General features: G+C 39.2%; 4 protein-coding genes across 13 annotated transcripts; 2 read left to right on the forward strand and 2 right to left on the reverse strand.

The window, feature by feature from the left end:
- Window positions 1–1,107: 1,107 nt before the first annotated feature.
- LOC113651118 (gamma-crystallin M2-like) lies at window positions 1,108–7,386 on the reverse strand. Of its 3 annotated transcripts, none has more exons than XM_027159783.2 (3): window positions 7,257–7,386; window positions 2,233–2,475; window positions 1,108–1,451 (listed from the first exon to the last, which is right to left on the reverse strand). In XM_027159783.2, exons 1-3 carry the CDS (start codon window positions 7,296–7,298, stop codon window positions 1,176–1,178), a joined length of 561 nt encoding a protein of 186 aa, XP_027015584.1. In that variant the 5' UTR covers window positions 7,299–7,386; the 3' UTR covers window positions 1,108–1,175. The 3 variants fall into 3 exon arrangements, with proteins under 3 accessions (XP_027015584.1, XP_027015586.1, XP_027015585.1); XM_027159785.2 differs by having other exon boundaries at window positions 7,172–7,358; XM_027159784.2 differs by lacking the exon at window positions 7,257–7,386 and adding an exon at window positions 2,751–3,390.
- Window positions 4,574–9,239, forward strand: LOC113651117 (MOB-like protein phocein). The gene is made up of 8 exons (XM_027159781.2): window positions 4,574–4,693; window positions 6,075–6,137; window positions 6,309–6,409; window positions 6,546–6,588; window positions 6,721–6,807; window positions 7,713–7,792; window positions 7,990–8,101; window positions 8,419–9,239. Exons 1-8 carry the CDS (start codon window positions 4,634–4,636, stop codon window positions 8,548–8,550), a joined length of 678 nt encoding a protein of 225 aa, XP_027015582.1. The 5' UTR covers window positions 4,574–4,633; the 3' UTR covers window positions 8,551–9,239.
- Window positions 9,240–9,277: 38 nt separating this feature from the next.
- LOC113651115 (protein boule-like) lies at window positions 9,278–14,999 on the reverse strand. Of its 7 annotated transcripts, none has more exons than XM_027159779.2 (11): window positions 14,943–14,999; window positions 13,535–13,657; window positions 13,295–13,386; window positions 13,125–13,185; window positions 12,777–12,849; window positions 12,531–12,694; window positions 12,293–12,376; window positions 12,034–12,087; window positions 11,812–11,943; window positions 11,496–11,579; window positions 9,278–11,295 (listed from the first exon to the last, which is right to left on the reverse strand). In XM_027159779.2, the coding sequence occupies exons 1-11, from the start codon at window positions 14,982–14,984 to the stop codon at window positions 11,128–11,130; spliced, it is 1,077 nt and encodes a 358-aa protein (XP_027015580.2). In that variant the 5' UTR covers window positions 14,985–14,999; the 3' UTR covers window positions 9,278–11,127. The 7 variants fall into 7 exon arrangements, with proteins under 7 accessions (XP_027015580.2, XP_027015579.2, XP_027015576.2 ...); XM_027159778.2 differs by lacking the exon at window positions 14,943–14,999 and adding an exon at window positions 14,579–14,864 and having other exon boundaries at window positions 12,798–12,849; XM_027159775.2 differs by lacking the exon at window positions 14,943–14,999 and adding an exon at window positions 14,579–14,864 and having other exon boundaries at window positions 12,531–12,691.
- Window positions 14,996–24,089, forward strand: vps16 (VPS16 core subunit of CORVET and HOPS complexes). Of its 2 annotated transcripts, XM_027159772.2 has the most exons (23): window positions 14,996–15,148; window positions 15,809–16,034; window positions 16,439–16,527; window positions 16,725–16,816; window positions 16,912–17,040; window positions 17,243–17,387; window positions 17,487–17,602; window positions 17,773–17,895; window positions 18,096–18,151; window positions 18,633–18,817; window positions 18,902–18,978; window positions 19,103–19,234; window positions 19,452–19,615; window positions 19,783–19,891; window positions 20,081–20,215; window positions 20,321–20,429; window positions 20,866–20,963; window positions 21,653–21,757; window positions 21,842–21,919; window positions 22,046–22,215; window positions 23,072–23,168; window positions 23,265–23,368; window positions 23,455–24,089. In XM_027159772.2, the coding sequence occupies exons 2-23, from the start codon at window positions 15,985–15,987 to the stop codon at window positions 23,597–23,599; spliced, it is 2,508 nt and encodes an 835-aa protein (XP_027015573.2). In that variant the 5' UTR covers window positions 14,996–15,148; window positions 15,809–15,984; the 3' UTR covers window positions 23,600–24,089. The 2 variants fall into 2 exon arrangements, with proteins under 2 accessions (XP_027015573.2, XP_027015574.2); XM_027159773.2 differs by lacking the exon at window positions 15,809–16,034 and having other exon boundaries at window positions 15,014–15,148.
- The last annotated feature ends 421 nt before the right edge of the window (window positions 24,090–24,510 follow it).

Genomic DNA, 24,510 nt, shown 5'->3' on the forward strand with positions numbered 1-24,510 from the left:
TGTTCCTCCAGTAAAAAAAAATCCTCAACATCTGTGAAACAACAAAAAATGTGTCGTCATTTTAATACCCTGGTGATGATTTCGATAAACAAAGCCTTCCCCCCACACATTTTCTACTACAGATGGGTCCTGTACAGTCTAATGCCGTGTTATAAAAGGTCTAAGACCTTGTGTTTGTGTAATCTGCTTTGTCTTAAGATGTTTAATGATGGTTTAAAGTAATTCACTGTATTATATGATTCAACTAATCATCAGCATTTTATCTTCCATTTTACAGCGTGTTTAAAGCTTTGTGGAAAAATAAAGGACTTCTGCAACTTGAATCTGCCTATAAAATAAACACACACACAGTAACACTGATAAAATAAATTTACGTGAAAGTCTAGTTCAAAAAAGACCTTGATTGTAACTGTGTTAGGTTTGTTTTTGTTTTTTTGGTGAAAATCTGACAAATTATTATGAATCACTCGTAATTGTCCATGATGAGATGAGTGCTGCTGAACAGGTTCATTAATCTGATTATTATTGTGTCGAAATAGCATCATGCTCATTATCACATAATGCATGGTCTCATTTGGTGTGTGTGTGTGTGTGTGTGTGTGTGTGTGTGTGTGTGTTTGAAGAGGCAGAGGGATTTGCTGACATGAAGAATGTGCCTGTCATCCCGCCTGCCCGCTCTGCTCTCAATGTACTGTGTTCAGTCAAATGTAGAGACAAACACACACACACACACACACACACACACACACACACACACACACACACACACACACACACACACACACACACAAAGGTTCTGAGCATAACAAGTATTTGCATATTAACTACTACAGTGGAGAGTTCTAGCTCTATTGTGGCAACCCTATAAGTATTGGCACCCCATATAAAAATCACTCACATTTCTATATGACTATTATCGGTCCAGTTATACCTGCTGTACATCCATTCAAGTATAATATTATTCCTTACTCATTTATTTCTTTTATTCACTACAATACCGTGTTAGAAATTCTCCTCGTGTCAGATTTCAAGCCTTTAACATGATTCAACACTAGTGATGTTATGTCTGATCCCACATCCATGCACAAACACAAACAGGTCATGATGTTTTTTATTTGTACTCTTTTTATTTAATGGTGAAGTTTTATAACATGGACAGAAAGATTGCTGTTCATTTAGAACTCAGTTATCCTGCGGAAGGAGCCGGTGGTGGCGCACGCTGCACCCCAGTCGCTGAACTTCCGGTACTCGCCAGGACACATGAAGTATTGCCGTCCCCTGTAACTGGGATGCTCATACATGGTCCAGTAACCATCCATCACTTTGCAGGAGTAGATGTCCCTTTGGCGGAAGCGCTCTTGCACGGACTCGCAGTCGTCACTGAACTCCATCATCTGGCCCTGGAAATCAGGACGCTCATAGATGCGCATACGGTACTGCCCTCCACGGCTCTGGGGCAGGAAATTCAAGAAAGAGATCTTACATTTTAAACAACGTAATACAAGACAGATTATTATTATCATTATATTATTGACTTTAACATTAGAGTGAATAGAGTCATTCCTTAACGTCAGGGCCAAATGAATATTTTGGCTTTTTTTAGGCTTACTGTCAAAATTACAATTTCAGTAATCACAGATTGGTAATGTATAAACTACATAATCTGAAGTTCTGTGAATTTCCCTGATATAAACTATTTTAATATTTTATAGACTCATTGTTCCGATATCTAATACAGAATAATGTACAGATTTCATTGTAGCTAAAATTAAAAAATAGATTTAGTTTTTTGCCTATACCTAAACCTAAGGCAGACTTTGGATTTAATACCCAAAATCTCTTTCAGTTTATTGATTTACTTATTTTTTCTTGGTGGTGTTCAAATATTCTGACATTGAGTTACAACACAATCTTGTGACACCTATCAAAATATTAAAAGCTATCTAAAGCACAAGTCTGATTATTTATATTTAATTAGCTATTTATATTTAATTAGCTTTCCATTTCAACAATACAAAAAAGACCAGCTTTTGGTTTTTCCACCCAAGTGTCTAGCAACGGCATTCTACAGAACTATTATATCAAGAAAAGATTTAAGTCTCATTTATCTTGCTAAACTGCATTTGCACTGTAAAGTTCAACACACACACACACACACACACACACACACACACACACACACACACACACACACACACACACACACACACACTTTCTCTCTCTCTCTCTTACATAAGAGAAGGTCCTGCAAGAACGAATTGAGTCGTTGTAGCCCATCCAGCGTTGGTATTCAGGATATTCCCCATGAGTCAATACGTACTGGTATCCTTTATAATTGGGTTTCTCGTACAGAACCCAGCATCCGCTGTCCACTCGGATGGAGTTGCAGCGGGCAAAGTGGGGCTGCATGTCCGGGCAATCAGTCTCACACTCATATGAGCGGCCCTGAAAGTTCTTATCCTCGTAAAATATGATCTGTAAAGAGAAAAAGCTGCATATATGTAACAATCCCAATGCATCAGGAAATTGATGTTTAATTAAGCACTCAATATAGTATCCATTTTAATATCCTTATTAATCGATTGTAAGACTCAAAGTAAAGCCCAAGAGTAATCAGGGCTGTGTTTTCTAAAAGCATTGCACAGCCAAGTGAGTGTTTAATGCTTTAAGAATATTCTTTGTGCTGCAAAGATTTAGAAAAAATCCCACAATCCTGATGTTTACAGCTATTTTGTCTCCTGTATCCTCACCTTACTCATCCTGATTGTAGAGTGAGGTCTTTCTCAGGTGATAACCGATGCAAAGTCGGTCTTGCCCGTTTTATAAACCACCGCCATGTGCTTGTGGAATCAACAGTTTTGTTGTTGCACTGGATTTGCTACTTTTGAGATGCTGCCAAGATTCTGATCCAGGCCATAGAGAAAAAAGTCCTGAATCATCAGCCCAAATGGCACACAGCTGCACATTGCTCTCTCACTCCCCTCGTTTCTGTTTTCAGCATCTATTAAACCAGCTTTTATCTGATAATCCGCTATCAAAAGGGCTTCGTGTTTACAGCCGAGAAAGCTTTAAGTCATCATTATTGCTCAACTATGAGGCCTGCTTCTAGAAAGTGGGCACGGGTCCGAGTGAGCGTAGATGTGTCTGTGTGTGTTACACAAGCTCCATGAAACGGTCTCAAAGAAAAGAGGAATTCATGTGGCAAAGGCTCTCTTCTATTCACATAAAGATCTGAGCAGAGATATAAAAGAGTTACCAACTAATATTACTGTAATTACATAAAGAATAATTGCACACTCGCTCTTTTTTTTTGCATTGCTGCTCAACATTGCCTTACATTGTATATACCCACCTGATTTCTGTTCACAGTAACAGCAATATATTATATTATGTTCATAGTACATATCCTCCTGTATATTTCGGTTTATAGTAATAACAATATATTTTGTTTATAGCACCCTTCTGTTAATTTTAGTTTATAGTAATAGACATCTGTATATTATATTCATAGCACATCTATATTCATCTGTACATTAAATTCATAGTACATATATATTCATTTGTATATTATATTCATAGAACATACATATCTATAAATTACTGTTTATAGTAATATATTTTGTTACAGCACATATCCTTCTGTAAATCTGTATATTATGTTCATAGTACACACACAACTGTTAATCACTTCCATATTACCACTTTATCTAACTTATTTAAATCTTGTAAAAACTGTATATCCTGCATTTGCTACTATTGCACTCTGGTTAGACCTAAACTGCATTTCGTTGCCATGACAATAAAGATGAATTTAATCTAATCTAATCTAATCTAATCTAACCTAATCTAATCTAATATAATAAAACACATCAACCAGCCTAAAGTAGGTTATTATCCTAAACACAACATATATACATCCAAGACCTGTACTCCTCCCGAGTGAGCAAAAAGGGCAAAGTCAATCACTCTGGACCCCTCACATCCAGCACACTCCATCTTTGAACTATTGCCATCTGGTCGACGCTACAGAGCCCTGAGCAGCAGAACGACCAGACATACAGTAGGAACAGTTTCTTCCCTCAAGCAATCCATCTGATGAACAATTAACACCATGGAACACACAACACCTAATATTTGTACTATGTATACCTCAATTGCACATTTCATACTTGCACATCTGTACATACATACATATTGTCTAAATGTTTACTGTTTACTTCAACTGCACATTTCACAATTGCACATGTGTACATACAAATTGTCTATATTTGTATATGTATATTTCATATGTATATTTAAACTGCACATTTCACACCTGTAAATGTGTACATACAATTTCGTCTATACTGTATATGTCATTGTTACACTGGGGAGCTTCTGGCACTAAAACAAATTCCTCGCATGTGAAAACATGCCTGGCAATAAAGCTAATTCTAATATCAAAGTGTTTTCCACTTTTATTCCATTTCAATTGAACTCTATTTCATGTCATGTTTGTTGATCGTGTTTCTTTCGATTGTTCTTGGATTTCTACAAAATTGGGTTGAACCCAAACTATGCAGTAACACATGGACGTTATTGTAGTGGAACGCGGAAGTGAACGCGTGTGCGTCACTTCCGGGGCGTTGCCGAGATGGTCATGGCGGAGGGTACAGCAGTCCTGAGGAGGAACCGTCCAGGAACTAAGGCGAAGGTACTGCGTTGTGTATGCTGAATGCTTACATACGTAAGAATATACGCGCTAAATAAAATATATGGGATGTTGAGATCGGATAAAAACTTCCGTTGACGAAAAGGAAGATAGCTAAGTAAGCTAACTAGCTTCCTCCAAACAGCCGACTGTTATCCTTTTCCCACCCGTATTCCAACCTACCTTGCTGGTCCAGTCAGAAGACGAGATGTGAAATATGAACCAATCCTAGCTTAACGGAGGCGGGGTTTGATAGGAATACAGGTGGGGTGAAAACTCACCGTCTAGACAGTTGGCTATTTGTAGACACAGCAGTTCAACTAGAGCTCGATCTGTGACCAGAGCAGATTTAGTTCATTTAGTTAATCAATTTTACGTGTAACTAGTATTCATATTGTGCTTAGAATGTTTGGGAACAAATACGTTGTATTAGTAAGATATATGCCTAATGTTAAGCACATAGTTGGGTGTAATGTCTGTAACAGAGCTGTCACTGACCTTCTACTAAAAACAAAAGGATTTTATATGAATAGTAAATAAATAATAATAAAAACACCCAGTTCCACTGTGCATCTCAATGTATATATGATATATACAAAACAGTGAAAGAAAAAAAAAAGTATTTTGAGTTTTATTTTTTTTCTATAAAATCTTTTGCAGTTCTTTTTATCAATCTTTTACTAAAATAAACTAAACTGAATATTTACGCCAGATTTGCAAAAGTTCCAGTGCAGCTCATTTGCATATAGTGACACCCACAAAACTGCATATAAGGTCAAAAGACCAGACAGCAGTGAGCAAGAAATGAGTGATGAGCGTAAAGGTCCGGAAGACAGACGTGGAAGTTATTAACGTTTACTATAGAAATAGAAATATATTATAATAATATTATGGACATATGTGCTTGTTTATATGGCGAGATTTATTTTGTCACAAAACTGGTTTTCACAAAACTTCTCAATGACAATTTAAGTGAACTAGATTATTAAGGATGTTTGCTGACCGACGTAAAGTTAATAAAAATAACACATGGATGCGTTTTTCTCCAAATTTATAGGATTTTCACCTTCTTGTGTAATCTCTTATATCGAGGATTTATGAACAAATGCACATACTGGTGTCCAGCTTGATAAATAAGACCCTCTGTCTGTATTTATTACATTGTCATTGTATCCTGAAACAGAGAGTGGGTCTGTGGAGACAAATGGATAGTTGTCTGGTTCTGGTCAACAATTCACTGTCTTTCTGTGCTTTTATGTCGTTATAGCTGTTGTTATAAATGATAATGTTATGAACATGCCCAGATTGACTGTGGAAGTGGCAGTGTAACATGACTAACTGTGACAACACTTGGAAATAAGTTACTGCTTGAATTTGTTGGCAGGATTTTTACAGTTGGCCTGATGAGTCATTCGAGGAGATGGACAGCACTCTGGCAGTGCAGCAGGTGGGCATTTGCCTTACATGTTCCAGCCATAGGTTTCATTCAGACCAGCGATATGGAGATAATACACATAAAAAGTTAATCAGAGTGCCTAAGAAATAAAATACTGAAATTGTGGTAAAATAACCAAAATCTCCATCTACAGAGTAACTGATCCTCTGTCTTTTTCTGCAGTACATCCAACAGAACATACGCTCTGATTGCGCCAACATCGACAAGATCCTAGAACCTCCCGAGGGCCAGGACGAGGGCGTTTGGAAATACGAGCACCTGAGGTACTCTGATCTCTGTGGGCCTTCGAAGGGTTTGAAACCTCTCTATCTGTCCACAGATTAATTGTATATCGTAGTGTAGAAACAGACTGAATTTGTGTCTGTATGTCCTGATTTGATTGTGTTCTATTTATTATAGACAGTTTTGTCTGGAACTGAATGGTCTTGCTGTTAAATTACAGGTAAAAATCCTACACACACACAGCTGTCTTTTTTTTTTTTTTTTTACATGTCAGTCAAATTATAATGAAATTTAATTGCAGAAACAGAGCTTTAAAAAGGTTGTGTGTGTGTGTCCTTGTCCATTCATTCAGGGAGAATGCCACCCTGACACATGTACACAGATGACCGCTACAGAGCAGTGGATCTTTCTGTGTGCTGCACACAAAACCCCTAAAGAGGTAAGGCATGCATCAAACTCCTCTACAAGTTTCAATCGAAATTGATCACACATTAGATTTTCAGAAAGTGAAAACGGTCGGATTCTTAAACGGGAATAAAAAGCGTAGGTAGATTATGAAGTTAAATGTTTTGTCCTGTTAAACTTCTATATTTCCGTACATTTCTTCTTCGACCTGGATTATTTATTTACTTTAGGTTGTGAAGACTCACACAGAGTCTACCTAATGCACTAGACGCTATGCAATGATTAAAGCAATTTACTCATTTGTAGGACACTTTTAGGCTCTGTATATTTTGGTCACTGATACACAATTTAGTAGATTTAAATGTCTGTGAGGAAAAAAAGCAGTGTGCCTTGTGTACCTTTAAGATAGGCAGAAATAAAGAGAATCAAGCATCTTGTTAGTTCAGGCAAGCCATGTAGTTAACTGCATCAGCTGCTAATCACCCGTCTACGAGGTGCGCCAATCCGGCAAGACTTCCTACGCATCGCTGCTGCTGCGATCCAGCACCCTCCTCAGTCCCCGACTCCTCCGCCAGAACCCGTCGCCAGTGCCGATTAAATTCTTCACGTCCCCCCCCCCCCCCATGTATTTTTAAAAAACAAACAAAAAACAACTGTACCAAGCTATGCGCACCTCGTGCAGTTCTGGTTCTGATTCTGAGCTTTAACGGTTCTGATTCTGAGCTTTTAATGTGTTTTCTTTTCACCGGTTTTGTATCCTATATGAACCGTAGTAACCTGCCGAGTGACTCATATCTCAACTCCACTTGGCCATGATAATTAGGGGCACGGCAGGGCGATGACATCAACATCATGACGAACCATACACAATCTCAAGCTCTTAATTAGCATTGTCTCAGATGGAAAGTGTCCGACCGTATCTGGTGTTTGTGTCTACAGTGTCCTGCTATCGACTACACGAGGCACACGCTAGACGGAGCCGCCTGTCTTCTGAACAGTAACAAGTATTTTCCCAGCCGGTGAGCATTAAAACAGTAAAGCATCATTTCAGGTTGGAATATTAATATTATCCCCTTCACTATGAGATTTCTCTGAGTACTTGTATGAGAATTAGCATGGCCATCGGTTATTTATTTGGTTAGTATTGGTCTCATCACCTAGATTTTATTATTGTCTTGATGTCAACACGATTGAGAACACGATGGCAATGTTTCAGGGTGAGCATAAAGGAGTCATCCGTGGCAAAGCTGGGTTCGGTTTGCCGCCGCATCTACAGGATATTTTCCCACGCTTACTTTCACCACCGTCAGATATTCGACAAGTACGAGGTGAGCCGAGCGCTACGTTTTCACAGGACACAGATTACTGTCTAATAATCTATTAATGGGTAATATATTGTAAATGGATTTTTTAGGTGCATCCAGTAAACTTGATGCTTTGGTTGTGTGTGAATCCACAAAATTTTGGCGTCTCAGTCAAACAGGAGCCTAATAGTTCTGTAAAGATCAAGTTGTATTGATGAAACTGGGTGGAACCGGTTATGGCTTCTGCTTGTCTATGCTCTGCTAGTACGTGGCCCTTTGCAGATTAGGTTAGAGAAAATCTCGATTAATTTTCTTTATTTTTTTCCTGTTTGTCTGTTCAGGACGAGACCTTCCTATGCCACCGGTTTACTCGGTTTGTAATGAAATATAACCTGATGTCGAAGGACAATCTCATCGTGCCCATTCTGGAGGAGGAAGTCCAGAACGCTGGCTCTGCCGAGAGCGATGCCTGAGAATTCAGAGCGATGCCTGAGATGCCATGCCTACACGCGCACACACACACACACATATAAAATCTAAGTTCGTGCAAAAATGCTAACATTCGTGAATCAGTGCTAGTGGTTGCCATTCACAGGCTCTCATTTTCCGCATAACCCCACTAGCCAACTTCATTCGTCATCGGCAGTGTTAGGATTCTTTGAGTGAGGTCTTCTGTTTACATCTTGTATTGCTAACAAAGTACCTCACCTATATAAAAGCACAGCCTCGTATAGAACACGTTGTTTTGCATCGTTGTGTTCATCTCAAACAAGAAACTCCATGAGATCATATAAAAGCCAAACTCTTAAATTTGCATAAGAAGTTTCACAGAAATCAGCTGGCTGATACACACCCACACACACGCACTTGGCCACAGCAACACTAAAGGGGCTGTTTGAGTGTCATAAGGTTGCCATGGTTACCACATGATCTTAATAATCGTGCGCTGAACGTTTTTAACTGACTGCTTGCTTTTCTTTTTCTTTACTCTTGCTATTAAGTTATTGCTAATGTACTGAACTGAAGTCTAGAACATTCACAGCTAAGACCATCCGGCCTTTTTTCTTTCTTTTTTTATAGTTACATTTTGGTTTCCATAAAACAGCATCATTTACATTAGTATGTGATTTAAATACTGTAACTAATAAACAAGTGTACAGAGCTGCTGTTTGTGTGTTTAAGATATTTCCGTCACTCTTATTAATCACTCCGTTGGATTTATTGATTTCAACAATGCAGTTTTCAAAAACAGTTTAAAGGCAAATTTGACAGAAACGCATTTCAGAAACGACATTAAACACTCTTCAACGCTGCAAATTCCCTTAACGATAACAACAAAACTGTGACAAACAAGAAACCCACCTTTCAATATATATATTTTTTTCTGTATTTTCTTTTTGTATTCATTTATCAACACAAAATATTTTACTGGATTCATTTCCAGAACAACTACCTAGAAAAAAATAAAGATTTTTGGAGAACTATGACACTTTCTTGGTGCACGGTTTGCACATACATCAAAAATTATCATTAGAAGTGTCATAAAATGCCCTGAGTGACATGTACACACATTAGGCTAAACGAACAATGTGTTAAAATGGTAGTAAATGAGAAAGAAGGCAAATAGAAATCCTTATAACTATATACACACACAAATAAACCACCAAGCCAAAGAAACACTCAGTATGGAGGAAAACAGTTTGTGGGTAAAGATGAAAGTGTTTCTCCTAAAACTGGGTGAACAAAGACGTGCTACAGACAAACTGATAAAGATATGTTTAAATAAATAAACAATCGTGCCTGGTTGATTAAGCTGACCGTAGGACTATGCCGTTGTTATAATATACTGTCTATATGTATGAGTGTCTACATGTTGAGAGAGTTGATAAAAACTAGTACATAGTGAGCATATGGACATCATTTTTTATTTTTTATTTGGTTATAAAAGTAGAAAGTTAGTTATGAAATGTCCATAAGGCACGTATTGATACGTAGCATCCAGATTTTTTGTGTTTCTCTTCATGTTTGTGGTTTTATGGTATTAAAATGCTCCTTCTGACAATTTGACTGGATCCGTCCTAATTAAATCTTGAATGCGTATTGCAGCAGATCAAAACTATTTTCATGTTGTTTTTCTGACCTTTTTTTTAATTCTTGACTGAACCTACAAAGTGTAGATTCCTCATTGGCATGATAAGCAGAGTTTCCAATACAATTACAAATCTTGGACACGGAAACGGTGAATACGTTATGTGGATTTATAGCTAATTAGCTTTGGATGAATCGACAGACTTCCAATAAAAGTCTTCTTTAAAAAGCAACTTTCCATTTACACCCAAGAGGTAAAAGGGGAACAAAAAGAATTTGGAGCAAGAATCAGATGCTCACGGATCAAAGAAATCATGCTGATGGAAATATGAAATGTGTTATATATATATATATATATATATAAAAAGTGTATTTTACTGAATATTTGTCCTAATGAGAGCCGAGACTATTGAGAGAGCGAGAGAGAGATTTGTGTTTGTCTTGTTTTTATATCTTGGTAGATATAAAGGGTTTATAAACCTGATTTACACATTTTGTTCTTGTTAAGACTATAAACACAGTTCAGATTTATATTTGGTAAAACGTCGGTTTAATCAATTTTATTTCCCTTTTTGAGAATAAAGCTTGCTCGAGGTGCTAGTTTGTGTTCTTTGGTCATTGTTCTATGTTTTGTATCGTTTGTACACTGGCTTTGTATAAATAAGATGGAGATAGTGTTCTTTTTTTTTTTGGGTTTTGTCGATTTTGTTTCTGTTTTCAGGCTTTGCAGTATCGAGATTTAGATTAAAGCTTATTAGAAGTTTGTGTTTTCTGTCAGCAAAGACAACTTGAAATGTATTAATAGCAGGCGAGTTAGGCTATTAATAGGTTAGGTTATTAATAGTTAGGCGAGTAGATGTGACAGTTTGGGGTTTATATTTGTTCGAGAGTGTTTGTGTTTCAGTTAGACGCACTGACAGGTGTGTGTTGAGCAGTGAGATGAGGAAACAGACCAAGCCCTTCTATTTCAGCGCATCCTGTGTGGGTGAGGATGCAGGAGGAGGCGAGGTGCGAAGATCAGGCCGGTATTCTTTGCGCAGGTGTGTGTAACGAGGGCCACGGCAGTACCTGGGTCTCGTGTGGATGGCAGAGTGAGAGAAGCCTCGTCTCACAGGCTGGAACTTTTGCTCCTGTTAAAAAGAACAACGTCACACACTTATCAGTCCTTTACGTTTTCACGTGTCAGATAAAGAGTGCCAGTGTTTGCAAAATATCACCAAAAATTGTATTTATTGCCCATTTATACAGCCAGAAACATTTTAATCATCTAACGCCTTCTGGTGGATAACTGTCTATTGTAAAAGTGCTTTATAATAATGAGCAGGCTCACCTTCACTCCATCACTGTGCGGGAGAATCATTGGTCTCTGCAAACAAACCTGATACGGTTGCTGCACCAGGTGATCCATATATGCCTGCTCATACACACACACAAAAATAATACAACCTCTACATACATACAGCAATTACAATGTACAATACATGTTTTATCCCATTATTTCTATCTGTGATACCCATCACTGTGTCACTAAATTCATGATACATCAATACACAGAAAAATACGATGTGCTCTAATGCATTACAGATAGAGACAGAGACACAAACACTATACTTAGAACTGTAAGATCAGGAAAAGTGTGTATATACCTCAGGAACACCGGCTTCCATCAGAGGCACAGCTGACCGAACACACCCATTCTCAATAGGCTCCACTGGGTGATACATCAACTCAGCAGGTTGGACATATAACAAAGGATTTAGGTTCACAGGGACAGAGGACTAAAAGACACACGCAAGAACACACACATATCCACTAAAAATGACTGATTAGTGACCAACCAATTCTAGTATATCTGCAACAGCACACACCTCTACCTGAGGAAAAGCCCATGGCACGTGTCCATTCATGTACTGGGAAGAGCTCTGAGTGAAAGAGAAAGAGAAGCCAATTGAAAGGAACCAATTCTGAAGTTACTGCATTTAGTCTCAGTATTAAAATAGAATGATCTTCGTGGCTGATACATTGGTCCTAATTTTTTTTACAATTTGTTTTAGTTTACTCTCCTTTAAACAGTGCATTGTTTAAAGTCCTACTATTATTCTGATGTTCATGTAACTGCATACTAACCTGGTGTTGGGGGCAGGTTTGTGGAGTATAAAAAGGAGGAGTAGAGTGAGCCACCATGACTGGAGATCCGGGTGCTGTGTGTGACTAATAAACACAAAACAGCAAAATACAGCATTACAGCACAATACATTTTGAGAAGAATGAACCTGTTCGAAAACGTGCAAGTAAACCTACAGTATATGTATAATGAGAGTGTATATATTTGACAATGGGTGTAATGTTTGTGTGTTAAACTTACAGCAGGCCAGAGAGATGGGTGTATATTTGGCTCCGGGTTGTGGAAGTAGGCCACTCCGTTGTGGTAGGTATAGGGATATCCAGTGGGTGTGGTTAGGTGCACGGTGCCAAACGGTGCTGGGAGAGCCACAGGTGGGTTGGGACTTGCCACATTGTAACCACCTGCTTTAAAAACACACAGCATCATACAGCACTCTGATACGGATGTACAGTCAAACAAACACACGAGTGATGTAAAGATTCGTACAATGCATGGCTACTTGCTTACGAATGGCCTGTCCGATGTTCAACCTCTTATCTCGAAAACACAATTTATCAGCCTGAAACAGACAAGGAGAAAGAGACCAAGAGGCTGACATTTAACTGATCTGTTTATACAATTACCTGGTTGAAAACACTAAAAAACTAAATATTTTGTATTATGTCATATTTATATCAGAATATACATGATATACCCTAAATAAATATGTTATTATAAATATTTCTAGCTTTAACTGTAACATGTTTACGTTTATGGCATTTGGCATTACGGCCTACAAAAGTGCTCCAAAATCTCTATATATGACATATCAGATATATTCTCACAAACACATACACTAGCATCATGCAGAATTTTCTGTGCATCTTCTGCAGTCTCAAAGGTAACAAAACCATACCTAGAGGAAAAAGAGAGATAACGAGAACGCAAGATACAAAACAAGAAATGAGCTTCTACAGTTTCATTCAATTAAATCGCATATAATGAAACAATGAGAATGCACTTACCCCTTTGACAATCCAGCATGATCAGTAACAATCTTCACTTCCTTAACTGTTCCATACCCAGAGAAAAACCTCCTGAGATCATTCTCATTAGTCTAAACACACAAATTCACACGCATACACACAGGTCAGAGATTCATTAACTTTATCAAAGACACATCTCTGGGTTGTCAGGATATTAGATTTCAAACAGAGACATATTTTAAGGTATACAGTGATTAAGAGCTCACAGTACACACTTACTTTGAGATCAAGCCCTCCTACAAAGATGCGGTTTGGTATGACCGTGCCACAGTGCGAAGCATGGTCAAGAGCACCGGTCAGTTCTGGAGGTGCCGGACTGACTGAAGGAGAGCTGGTCTGTGTCTGAATACACACAAGAAAGAACAATTACACACAATCACTGACCTCTGCTAACCTACATCTGGTTATGACGAGGAAATCTGTCATCCCAAACAATGAGGACAGAGAAATAAGAAAGGAAAAACAGATAACCTTTTGGTCCTGATAAATATGGCCTCCTATAATAAAACTACTTCAATTCGGCTCACCTGTGTGATCCGACTCCCGAACCGACTCGTATTCGAACGGCACATCACGTTTAAGGATCTATGTTAAGATCGAGTTTGCTATTGATACTCGCAACACAAAAAAGCTTACATAGGTGATTCTTAAATATCATAATACTGGAATAACCTACATCTGGTTATGATGAGGAAATCTATCGTCCCAAAATAATGACAGACAAATGAGAGAGGAAAAACAGTTAACGTTTTGGTCCTCATGAAAGATGGCCTCGAATAATAAAACTACTTCAATTCGGCTCTCCTGTGTGGTGAACCGACTCGTATTCGAACGGCACATCACGATTAAAGATCTATGTTAAGATCGAGTTTGCTATTGATACTCGCAACACAAAAAAACTTACAAATGTGATTCTTAAATATCATAACACTGGGATAATTATAATTGGTTAACTTTATACTGAAACATAAACATTTGAATCACCTCAGACTGAGTCGACTGTAAAAAAAATCCGTTTATGAAAATATATATTTTTTAAAAGACATATATGTTAGCATGTATAACGCTAACCCGCAAGCAATATATATATATATATATATATATATATATATATATATATATATATATATATATATATATATATATATATGTATATACACATACAAACATATATACAAACATACAAATAAGGGTTAATTAACCATTAACGGCGAAATGACCGTTAGATATCTGCAGGCTAATTAGCTTAGCTTTAGCACTTACACCTGTCTCGCTCTCCATCTCTAACAGACTTGACGTAGTTCGACGTTTAAAAGCAAAATACAACATAAAACAAGATCCCTTAATATATTTAATACGAATGTCTAACAATATCTAAGACTCTAAATCGGACTTTCGTATATAAACTTTACTGCAGAAAAAAAAAATCGAGGAAAAAAAAAAAGAAACAGCGCTGAGATCTTCGCACGTAACAAGAAGAGGGGTCGAAAAATAAAGTACAATATGAAATAGGCATTCAGATCGAGTACAAAAACAAATAAATAAACGAAATGTGTCAAATATGTTTGTAGTTATAGCAGAAAAAGATTAAGATAAGAGGGGAAATGATTTGGTTGTTTATACGTACATTGATTTCCCCCCACCTGAACGCGAGAATGGACTCGTCCATTTTTATTCTAAAGCGGGAAAGAATGTTTTGTCTCTGTGAAAGTAAACAACATCATTATTTTTGTTTTATGCTGTTTCAGGTGCTACAACATACAACATTTGTTAAATACAGATTAAATAATTGTAAATGTGAGAGGAAAGAGGAAGGTAATGTGACAATTGTTGGTAAGTAGATTATTACAAACTCAGACTTGGCTTAATTACTTAATTCCATACTTAATTGGCTTAATTCCGTGTGTGTGTGTGTGTGTGTGTGTGTGTGTGTGTGTGTGTGTGTGTGTGTGTGTGTGTGTGTGTGTGTGTGTGTGTGTGTGTGTGAATGAATGTGTGTGAATGTGTCTGTGTTAATGTGTATATGTGGGTGTGTATGTGTGTATGTTAATACATGTGTATAATACTTTTCTTTAGTTGTCATGCATGACACTATGCATGTGTGCATGACACTATGTTAGAGATATTAATGTTTAGACAATTTTCCTGACATTTCTTGATATTCTGACTTACACTGTGCTACATTGATTTTTTTTTGTTATTTGCTACTCATCCAAATAACTACAATGACAAATAAAGTCATTTGCAAAGTAATGTCTCTACAGGGTTTCCCTATAAACGAGGAGATAAAATAGTACTAATGTTACTCTCATTGAGTTTTCCATTGTTATTGTGGACTCTTGTTTTCTCATTAAGGATCTAAATTACATTCATAATATTCATATTTTTTGTTAAGTGCAATGTATAAAATTCTTATTTTAAAAATAATGGAAGAAATAAAACAAATAAGTAAATATTACAAATTCAGACCATGTGATTGCCTGGTCTGTACAGCAGAGGGCGCAAGCACGTGCAGTGTTAATGTATGACACCAGGACTGTGTGACAGGCGAAGAAGAAGGAAAATATGATGGAGGAACTGAACAACAAATCCCATAAACTAGCATAATAACAAAACCTACAAACTGACAAGGAAATTATCCGCATCTGCTCCGAAATATAAAGGAAAACATGGCTTTTGTCACGGCTAACTGGAATCCTCTTGGAGAGAATTTTTACAGGTAACAAACACCTAAAATCTTCACAGCTAATTAAAGTACATTAGAAACCTAATAAACAGCGAAGAACTAAAGTTCATGAGGTTTAAATGCGGTTAAGTTTGACAGGGTGTGTTAGAAAAGCGAGTGTTATGGAAATTTACGTCTGTATTTGTGCAAATCATTCAGCAAGTCACATGAGACTGTGGTCACGTGACTGGCTTGGTGACGTCATCATCAATAGGGAATGATGAGCATTTCAAGTTTTATTACTGATTTTATATAAATGATCTGTTTCTTTATTTTGGTATGTTTGTCTGTGCTTGTTGCCTACAGACAGACACACACACACACACACACACACACACACACACACACACAATGTCCATCTTGTTGCATCAGTGATGAATGTTTCATGCAATAAACAGGAAGATTGAGCTGTATGAGATGGGCTGGAACCTGAAGGATGGTCTCAGAGATTGTTTAATAGCTGCAGCTCCATACGGTGGGCCGATCGGTAAGTCACAGACATCGGAGCTGCTTTTTAATCTTTATTATATATTAATGACTTATTTATGTATAAGTCCAAGATGTTTGACAAACTAATGATGCGTACGAGATTTGATTTTAAACCTAACTTCATCCCCAGAGTAACAATGTTTCTGTTGTCGATCCTCTTCTTTGTTAACTCTCACACCTGTTGTTATGTCGCAGCTCTTCTGAGGGAGCCTCAGCGCCGCTCTCCCAACGCTCGACCCCAGTTAGAGATCTATTCTGCTTCCGGAGGGACTCTTGGCAGCTTTCCGGTAAACACCGATGTGAAAGATGGACCGCTGTGAAGTGAGAGCATGTTCCTGTTTTTCCTGGAACGGGCATGATTAACGTGTTTGTCTCTGCGCAGTGGAAGAGCGGTGTGGTGAAACAACTGGGCTGGACGGTGTGCGACGATCTCCTGTGCGTCCAGGAAGACGGCACTGTTCTTGTCTATGACCTCTTTGGCAGTTTTAAGAGACACTTCAGCATGGGCAACGTGAGCAGTTCTGACAGACATCCACACAACACTCTTATGCGTTTGTCTCAGGATGATTTCACATGTACTTGTCCCTTTGCTGAGTCTTAGACAGAGGGCTCAGTGTGTTATTTTTAAATGAAAGACAAATTAAAGAGCATATATCAGATTCAAGCTTTTAACTAAGATGCAGTTCTCAAGTGACAGTTCTCTCTTGAAATAGGAGGTGGGACAGAGCCAGGTTGTGGAGGCAAAGATCTTCCATTCACCATATGGGACTGGAGTTGCCATAGTAACAGGAGCATCCCGGTTTACCCTGGCAACAAACATTGATGACCTGAAGCTGAGGAGGTTACCCGAGGTACCAGGTGAGCACCCTGTTATTCTGTCTATATCTTTATTTTTTCTCTGCAGTATCTGTTTAGGTCTTTTGTTTGAATCATTCTGTGTTTATTGTAATACTCCAGGTCTCCAGGGGGCTCCATCCTGTTGGGCAGTGCTTACCCAGGACAGACAGTGTAAAGTGTTGGTGGCAAACGGTGCTGAGATTTTTATTCTGGATTACGGCACTTGCACTGCAGTGGTGAGAAGTTGCTACACACACACACACACTAACTCACATGTTAACACCCTCATATCAATTTATAGTCATTATATAAAGCACTGCATGAATATATGCAGACCCGCACTCAGAGTGAACGTCATAATCGCACATCTTTGACGTGTGTGTGTGTGTGTGTGTGTGTTTTCCAGAGCCCTCCAGGTCTCTCTCCTCAGGCTACCAGTATAGTACACATGTGTGTGTCATTCAGCTATAAGTACCTGGCCCTGTTCACTGACTCAGGCCACGTGTGGATGGGCTCCAGCAGCCTGAGGGTGTGTAATAAAAACAGCAGTGAAAGAAGCCTATATGAATTTATACATTCTTGAATCCTTTTACCTCACATTCACGCCACCATGTAACCGGTCACCACTATTTATCGTTCCAAAGGTGGCGCCGTGGCACTCGGTTTAGCCGTCTGTTGTTGTCGTTGCTGTAAAGGTCAGAAAACTCACTTAACATTTTCTGTGTGCAGGAAAAACTCAGCGAAGTAGAGATTAAAGTCAGAAATCCACCCAGACAGATGGCCTGGTAGGTGCAGAACAACGTTACGTGACACGTCGCCGTCCCGTGTGGACGTCTGGGAAAATCAATCAGAAGTCACTAAATTCCGACAAGCTAAAAACGATGAAAAATTCGGTTTTGGACTCGGTTTGATAAATCAGCTGATCATTTCTGTTTCTAATCAGTTTCCAGTTAAAATACCCGGCATCCTCCTGCACCACGGTGCGAGCGATATCTTTACATTTCTCCCTTATTTTCACCAGAATTTAAAACGCTGGACCTTTCTATAGATGCATGTAAACATATTTTAGTCAGAATGTAATGTATAGAATACGGTGTAGAAACAAAATAGCACGCAAAGAATTTTCCCAGGCCGCTACATCGAGGTTTACAAATTTATTTATTTATTTATTTATTTATTTATTTAAATGATTGATTGATTAATTAACAGAATACGTCGTTTTGGAGAAAGTCTTTTTTTTTTTTTTTTGCTCTCTGTTCTATGAAGGTGTCGCAGGCCGAAAAGTCAGCAGCCCTCGGTGGTGATCATGTGGGATCGGTACCTGCTGGTCGTAGGAGTGTGTAAAGACACCATCCCGTACCACCTCGATGACGACTCGGTTCTGGTCCCAGAGCTGGACGGCGTTCGAATTGTCAACGGCACAAATCATGAACTGTTGCAGGAAGTCCCAGGTTCGAACACACACACTTTCTGAAACACACATCTATAGACGTATCAAACAATTCTCAAACACGTGTCACGTTGTTGTTTTGTAGCTGCCTGTGAGGAAATCTTTAAGATCGCTTCCATGGCTCCTGGAGCTCTGCTGCTGGAAGCTCACAAAGAATACGAGGTGGGGATTTTGGTGAATATTGGCGGTGTTTTATTATTAAAGACGTCTGATTTTACCGGTGTAGTAAAGGACGATCTCGTTCGGCGACGCACATGACACAACAGTCTGTGTTTTATATGTGTAGAAAGAGAGCCAGAAGGCAGACGAGTATCTGAGGGAGATTAAGGAGCAGGATCTATTGAGTGAGGCGGTGAGGCAGTGTGTGGAGGCGGCAGGACACGAGCATGAGCCAGAGACGCAGAAAACACTCCTGCGGGTGAGTAAACTGTGTAATTGGGGCTGTAAAGGGCTTTGAAAACGACGTTCTGGGTTCGGACGGTTTCCAGTCGTACCAAATGACTCCTAGTTTCATTCCCTGTTCACACAAAGAGATTTATTCATTTTGGAGCTCAAGTTTTTTTTTTCTGTTCTTTAATATATCACTTAATATAACCACCACTTCCCCACCCTACACCCCCCCCCCCCTCCCCCAGGCGGCCTCCTTCGGAAAATGCTTTCTCAGTAACTTTCCCGCCGAGCCGTTCGTCAGCATGTGTCGAGACCTCCGAGTGTTAAATGCAGTGAGAGATTACACCGTGGGCATCCCTCTCACACACACCCAGTTCAAACAGATGACCGTTCAAGTGCTCACAGACCGGTGAGACAAAATCCCATCAGATTTCCGGTTTATTATTGTTATTATGGCTTTGTTACGTTGGGATAAAAATATTTACAGAAAAAAAAACAAGAAATTACCTTTGTGTTAATAAGGTATTTAATACGAATTACTCCCCTTCTGTCTTTCCTTTGTTTTGTTTTTTTTAGACTAGTATATCGCAAGCTGTATCCTCTGGCCATCGAGATCTGTCGCTATCTGAAAACTCCAGAGTATCAGGGTGTGAGTCGAGTGCTCAAACACTGGGCCTGCTGCAAGGTATGGCGTAGAGGCAGAGCCACGCTGAGGCGGAGTGGCCGTGGTTCCCTCGATCGCCCAAATGTTTTTTAGTTCACTGATTAGATTGGATCACATTATTAGAATAATTATAGATAGTGCTGGGAGTGTGTATGTGATGGAGACAGCTGAGGCTTGTGTGTGTGTGTGTGTGTGTGTGTGTGTGTGTAGGTGCAGCAGAAGGAGGAGGCTGATGAGGTCATTGCGAGGACTGTTAGTTTAAAGCTGGGCGATGCAGCTGGAATCTCCTACTCCGAGATCGCTAATAAAGCCTACGAGTGCGGACGCACCGAACTCGCTATAAAGGTACACACACACACACACACACACAATGCCGGCTCTTTGACTTCTGTTCACACAACCTCTTTGGTCCACATGCTTTTTCTCTTTTCCCCATATCCTCTTTCTCAGCTGTTGGAGTTTGAGCCTCGCTCTGGTGAGCAAGTTCCTCTGCTGCTGAGGATGAAGAGGAGCCAGTTAGCACTTAGCAAAGCTATAGAGAGTGGAGACACGGACCTCGGTACACACACTAACACACACTAACACTTTGAACTCACCGATACTTCATACGCAGTCTACAAACCTCACGTTTATAAAAGTCTTGCTTGATATAGGGGGCAAAATATCACAATAACGTCCTGTTATTTATAACACAATATCAGCAAGGAAGTTTAATAATAAAAACGTTCAATTGTGCTGTTGTGTAACTGGTTGGTTTTTCTGTAAGGAGATATTTAGTTTATGGAAGGAGTCAACAGTGTCTGTTACAGCTTTACACTGTGACTCTGTGTGACAAAGGAAAAGTTTTTCCCACTCAGCAAGTTTTTTTTTTTTTTTTAGTAAGACATTTTTTCCTCATTAACTTTAAGAGCCGGTGAGAGAAGGACTGTGTACAGCTGCACTAACGTCAGCGATCATATTAATTCATTTGCTGGATCGTTCTCGTCCCTTCACAGTGTACACGGTGGTAACGTACCTGAAGAACGAGATGAACAGAGGAGACTTCTTCATGACTCTGAGGAACCAGCCAGTGGCCCTGAGCCTCTACAGACAGGTACGACACACACTTCAACGTCCGTTAGTGTTCGAGATGGGGTACTCGAGTCATAGGACTTGACTCGAGTCCGACTTAAGTCGCAAATTTGAGACTTGCTTGACAATGTTTACAAAAAAAAGACTCAACTTGACATTCATGACTTGAGACTTGACTCGGACTTGAGTTAAATGACTCAGAGATGGGGGACTCGACTTGACTCGAGTCAGACTTAAGTCGCAAATTTGAGACTTGCTTGACAATGATTAAAAAAGACTCGACACTTATGACTTGAGACTTGACTCGGACTTGAGTTAAATGACTCAGAGATGGGGTAATCGACTTGACTCGACTCATACTTAAGTCGCAAATTTGAGACTTTTCTTGACAGTGATTTAAAAAAAAAAAGACTCAACTTGACATTCATGACTTGAGACTTGACTCGGACTTGAGTTAAATGGCTCAGAGATGGCGGACTCGACTTGACTCGAATCAGACTTGAGTCGCAAATTTGAGTCTTGCTTGACAATGATTAAAAAAAGACTCAACTTGACTTTGACTTGACATTCATGACTTGAGACTTACTTGTGACTTGCACATGTGACTTACTCCCACCTCTGGTTAGTGTTTCTCTCAGCTCAGATTTGCGTTTCACTTCCTGGTTTGTGTGTGTGTTTGTGTGTGTGTTTGTGTGTGTTTGTGGGTTTCAGTTCTGTAAGCATCAGGAACAGGAAACGCTTAAGGATCTCTTTAACCAAGATGACGATCACCAGGAACTGGGAAATTTCTATGTGAAAGCTAGTTACAAAGAGAAGGTAGGATTTGAAGTGATTATAGAGTCTCACTAAGAGACTTAGGTGTTATTGGAATTGAATAAATTCTTCGTGTGTGTTCGACAGAGGCTGGAGGCTCGAATGTCTTTATTACAAAGTGCAGTAGATGAGTACAACAAGGCCAAGAATGAATTTGCTGCCAAGGTGAGCAAAAGAATGTGACTATAAGCGTACAAGTACAAGAACGTTCATCGTCTCGAAGAAATATTAGAAAAATGCGAAGGATAAAAAAAATCAAATCTGCGATTGTCCTCGGGATCTCTTGTTCAGGCTACAGAGGAGGAGATGCGTCTGCTGCGTTTCCAGAGGAAGCTGGAAGAGGAGAAGGGCGAATGTGTGACGGGTTTCTCTCTGCACGACACTCTGAGCACGTTGCTCGCTCTGGGTCTGCACAAGCAAGCCGAGCAACTCTACAAGGACTTCAGGGTGCCTGATAAGAGGTACATGTTTGTCTGTGATGAGTAAAGATTCAGGTACATGGTGTAATATTGCAAACTAGGCATTAATCAGATCACTAAAACATTACGCATTACACAAAACACTCAAAGCACTGAAAAATATTTTTTGGGCATCATCTACTTTATAATAATAAATAAATAATATCTACATTTGTGCTGTCTGTGTCAGTGGTCATACTAGGATTATATAACTTTATGACCTTACACCTTATTTCTGCACATGAACCATGATCAGACAGAGAGAGACAGACAGACAGAGAGAGACAGACAGAGAGAGACAGACAGACAGAGAGAGACAGACAGAGAGAGACAGACAGAGAGAGACAGACAGAGAGGCGGAGGGAGAGAGAGACGGACAGAGAGAGAGAGACGGACGGACGGACGGGACGGACAGAGAGACGGACGGACGGGACGGACAGAGAGAGAGGGACGGACAGAGAGAGAGAGACGGACGGACGGACAGAGAGAGAGACGGACGGACGGACAGAGAGAGACGGACGGACGGACAGAGAGAGAGAGACGGACGGACAGAGAGAGAGAGACGGACGGACAGAGAGAGAGAGACGGACGGACAGAGAGAGAGAGAGACGGACGGACAGAGAGAGAGAGAGACGGACGGACAGAGAGAGAGAGAGACGGACGGACGGACAGAGAGAGAGACGGACGGACGGACAGAGAGAGAGAGACGGACGGACAGAGAGAGAGACGGACGGACGGACAGATAGAGAGACAGACAGTCAGATAGAGAGACAGACAGTGAGATAGAGAGAGATTGTGTGTGAAAGAGTGTGTAGCTTGTGTACAGTAAGTAATTCACATTAGTGTTTGTTTCTCACAGGTATTGGTGGCTGAAGCTGACAGCACTGGCTGATAAAGCAGACTGGGACGAGCTCGAGAAATTTGCCAAAAGCAAGAAATCACCCATCGGCTACATGGTAAAGAGAAATTTATACTTTGTAATCCATGTGAATTGTATATAAAAAAACCGTCCTGTGATGTTTGCTGGACTTTACTGAACTCCTCATCCGCAGCCCTTTGTTGAAGTGTGCGTGAAACGAAACAACAAGTTCGAGGCCAAGAAATATGTGTTGAAAGTCACACCGGAGCAAAAGGTCAAAGCCTATCTGGCAGTAGGGTAAGGATTATTATTATTATTTATTTAAGTCACTTTTTTTTTAAATATCAGATTATTTTATGTATTTCTTTTTTTTTTCCTCCCAGCGATTTGGAAGGGGCAGCAGATGCAGCTATTGAGCGGAGGAACGAGGGAGAGATCAGCACTGTCCTGTCTCACTGTTCGCCTGCCACAGACCGCACGTTGGTAGAGCGTCTAAACCGTGCCAAGGCCACCGCCACCAAAAAGTGAACCAGAAAATCACGTGACTTCGGCCGTTGCCAAATAGTGATCCGATCAGCGCTATCCGTTTTCACTTCAGAGGGATCTGTGTAATGAAGTTGTGTAATGAAGTTTCATTACAAAATGCACTTAATGAGACGGAACCTGCAGGAAACTCTGTGGATTACTATAGGGTGGAAAAAGAAAGCGAGCATGTCATCAAGCTGGATTCATTCATTCATTCATTCATTCACTATCATCAAATTTTTACTAAAACTGGAGTTATGCCACACTTCCTATACTTACTGATTATGATCCATCTGATCCATCGTTCTTGATGCCTGTATAAATTAATTTCCTCCACTTCTTCATGTTTGTTTTATAACTTGGAAAGCAAACAACTGTAATTAAACTGTGACTGTGATCAGTTGTATTTGTGCTGTTTTATTTTGAATGATTTCATGCTGATGTTGATCTTCGTTTGTGTTTTTTCTCACAATATTAAACTTATTCTGCAAGTCCACACCTTTTCAGACAGAAATGTTATTTGACACTGGAATTCATAGTCATTTTGTGACAAATAAAAGCTTCCTGCTTCCTAACCAAGTAGATAACAGAGAATGAATGAATGAATTTGGCATCCATAAATGAAGAATGATTCCCAACTGCTCAATACTCATTATTATTATTAGTAGTAGTAGTATCATTATTAATATTTATATTATTTTTAATAGTAGTAGTATCATTGTTATTTACATAATTATCATCATTATTATTAGTAGTAGTAATAGAATTATTATCATTTTATTATTATTATTTATTATTAGTATTATCACAATCTATTATTATTATTATTATTATTATTATTATTATTATTATTATTATTATTATTATTAAGATCTTCCTGTTCAGGTTCAGTCATTTCTCAGCATTTTATGAAC

The sequence above is a fragment of the Tachysurus fulvidraco genome, chromosome 5 (assembly GCF_022655615.1).
Source record: "Tachysurus fulvidraco isolate hzauxx_2018 chromosome 5, HZAU_PFXX_2.0, whole genome shotgun sequence".
NCBI classification, from domain to species: Eukaryota; Metazoa; Chordata; class Actinopteri; order Siluriformes; family Bagridae; genus Tachysurus; species Tachysurus fulvidraco.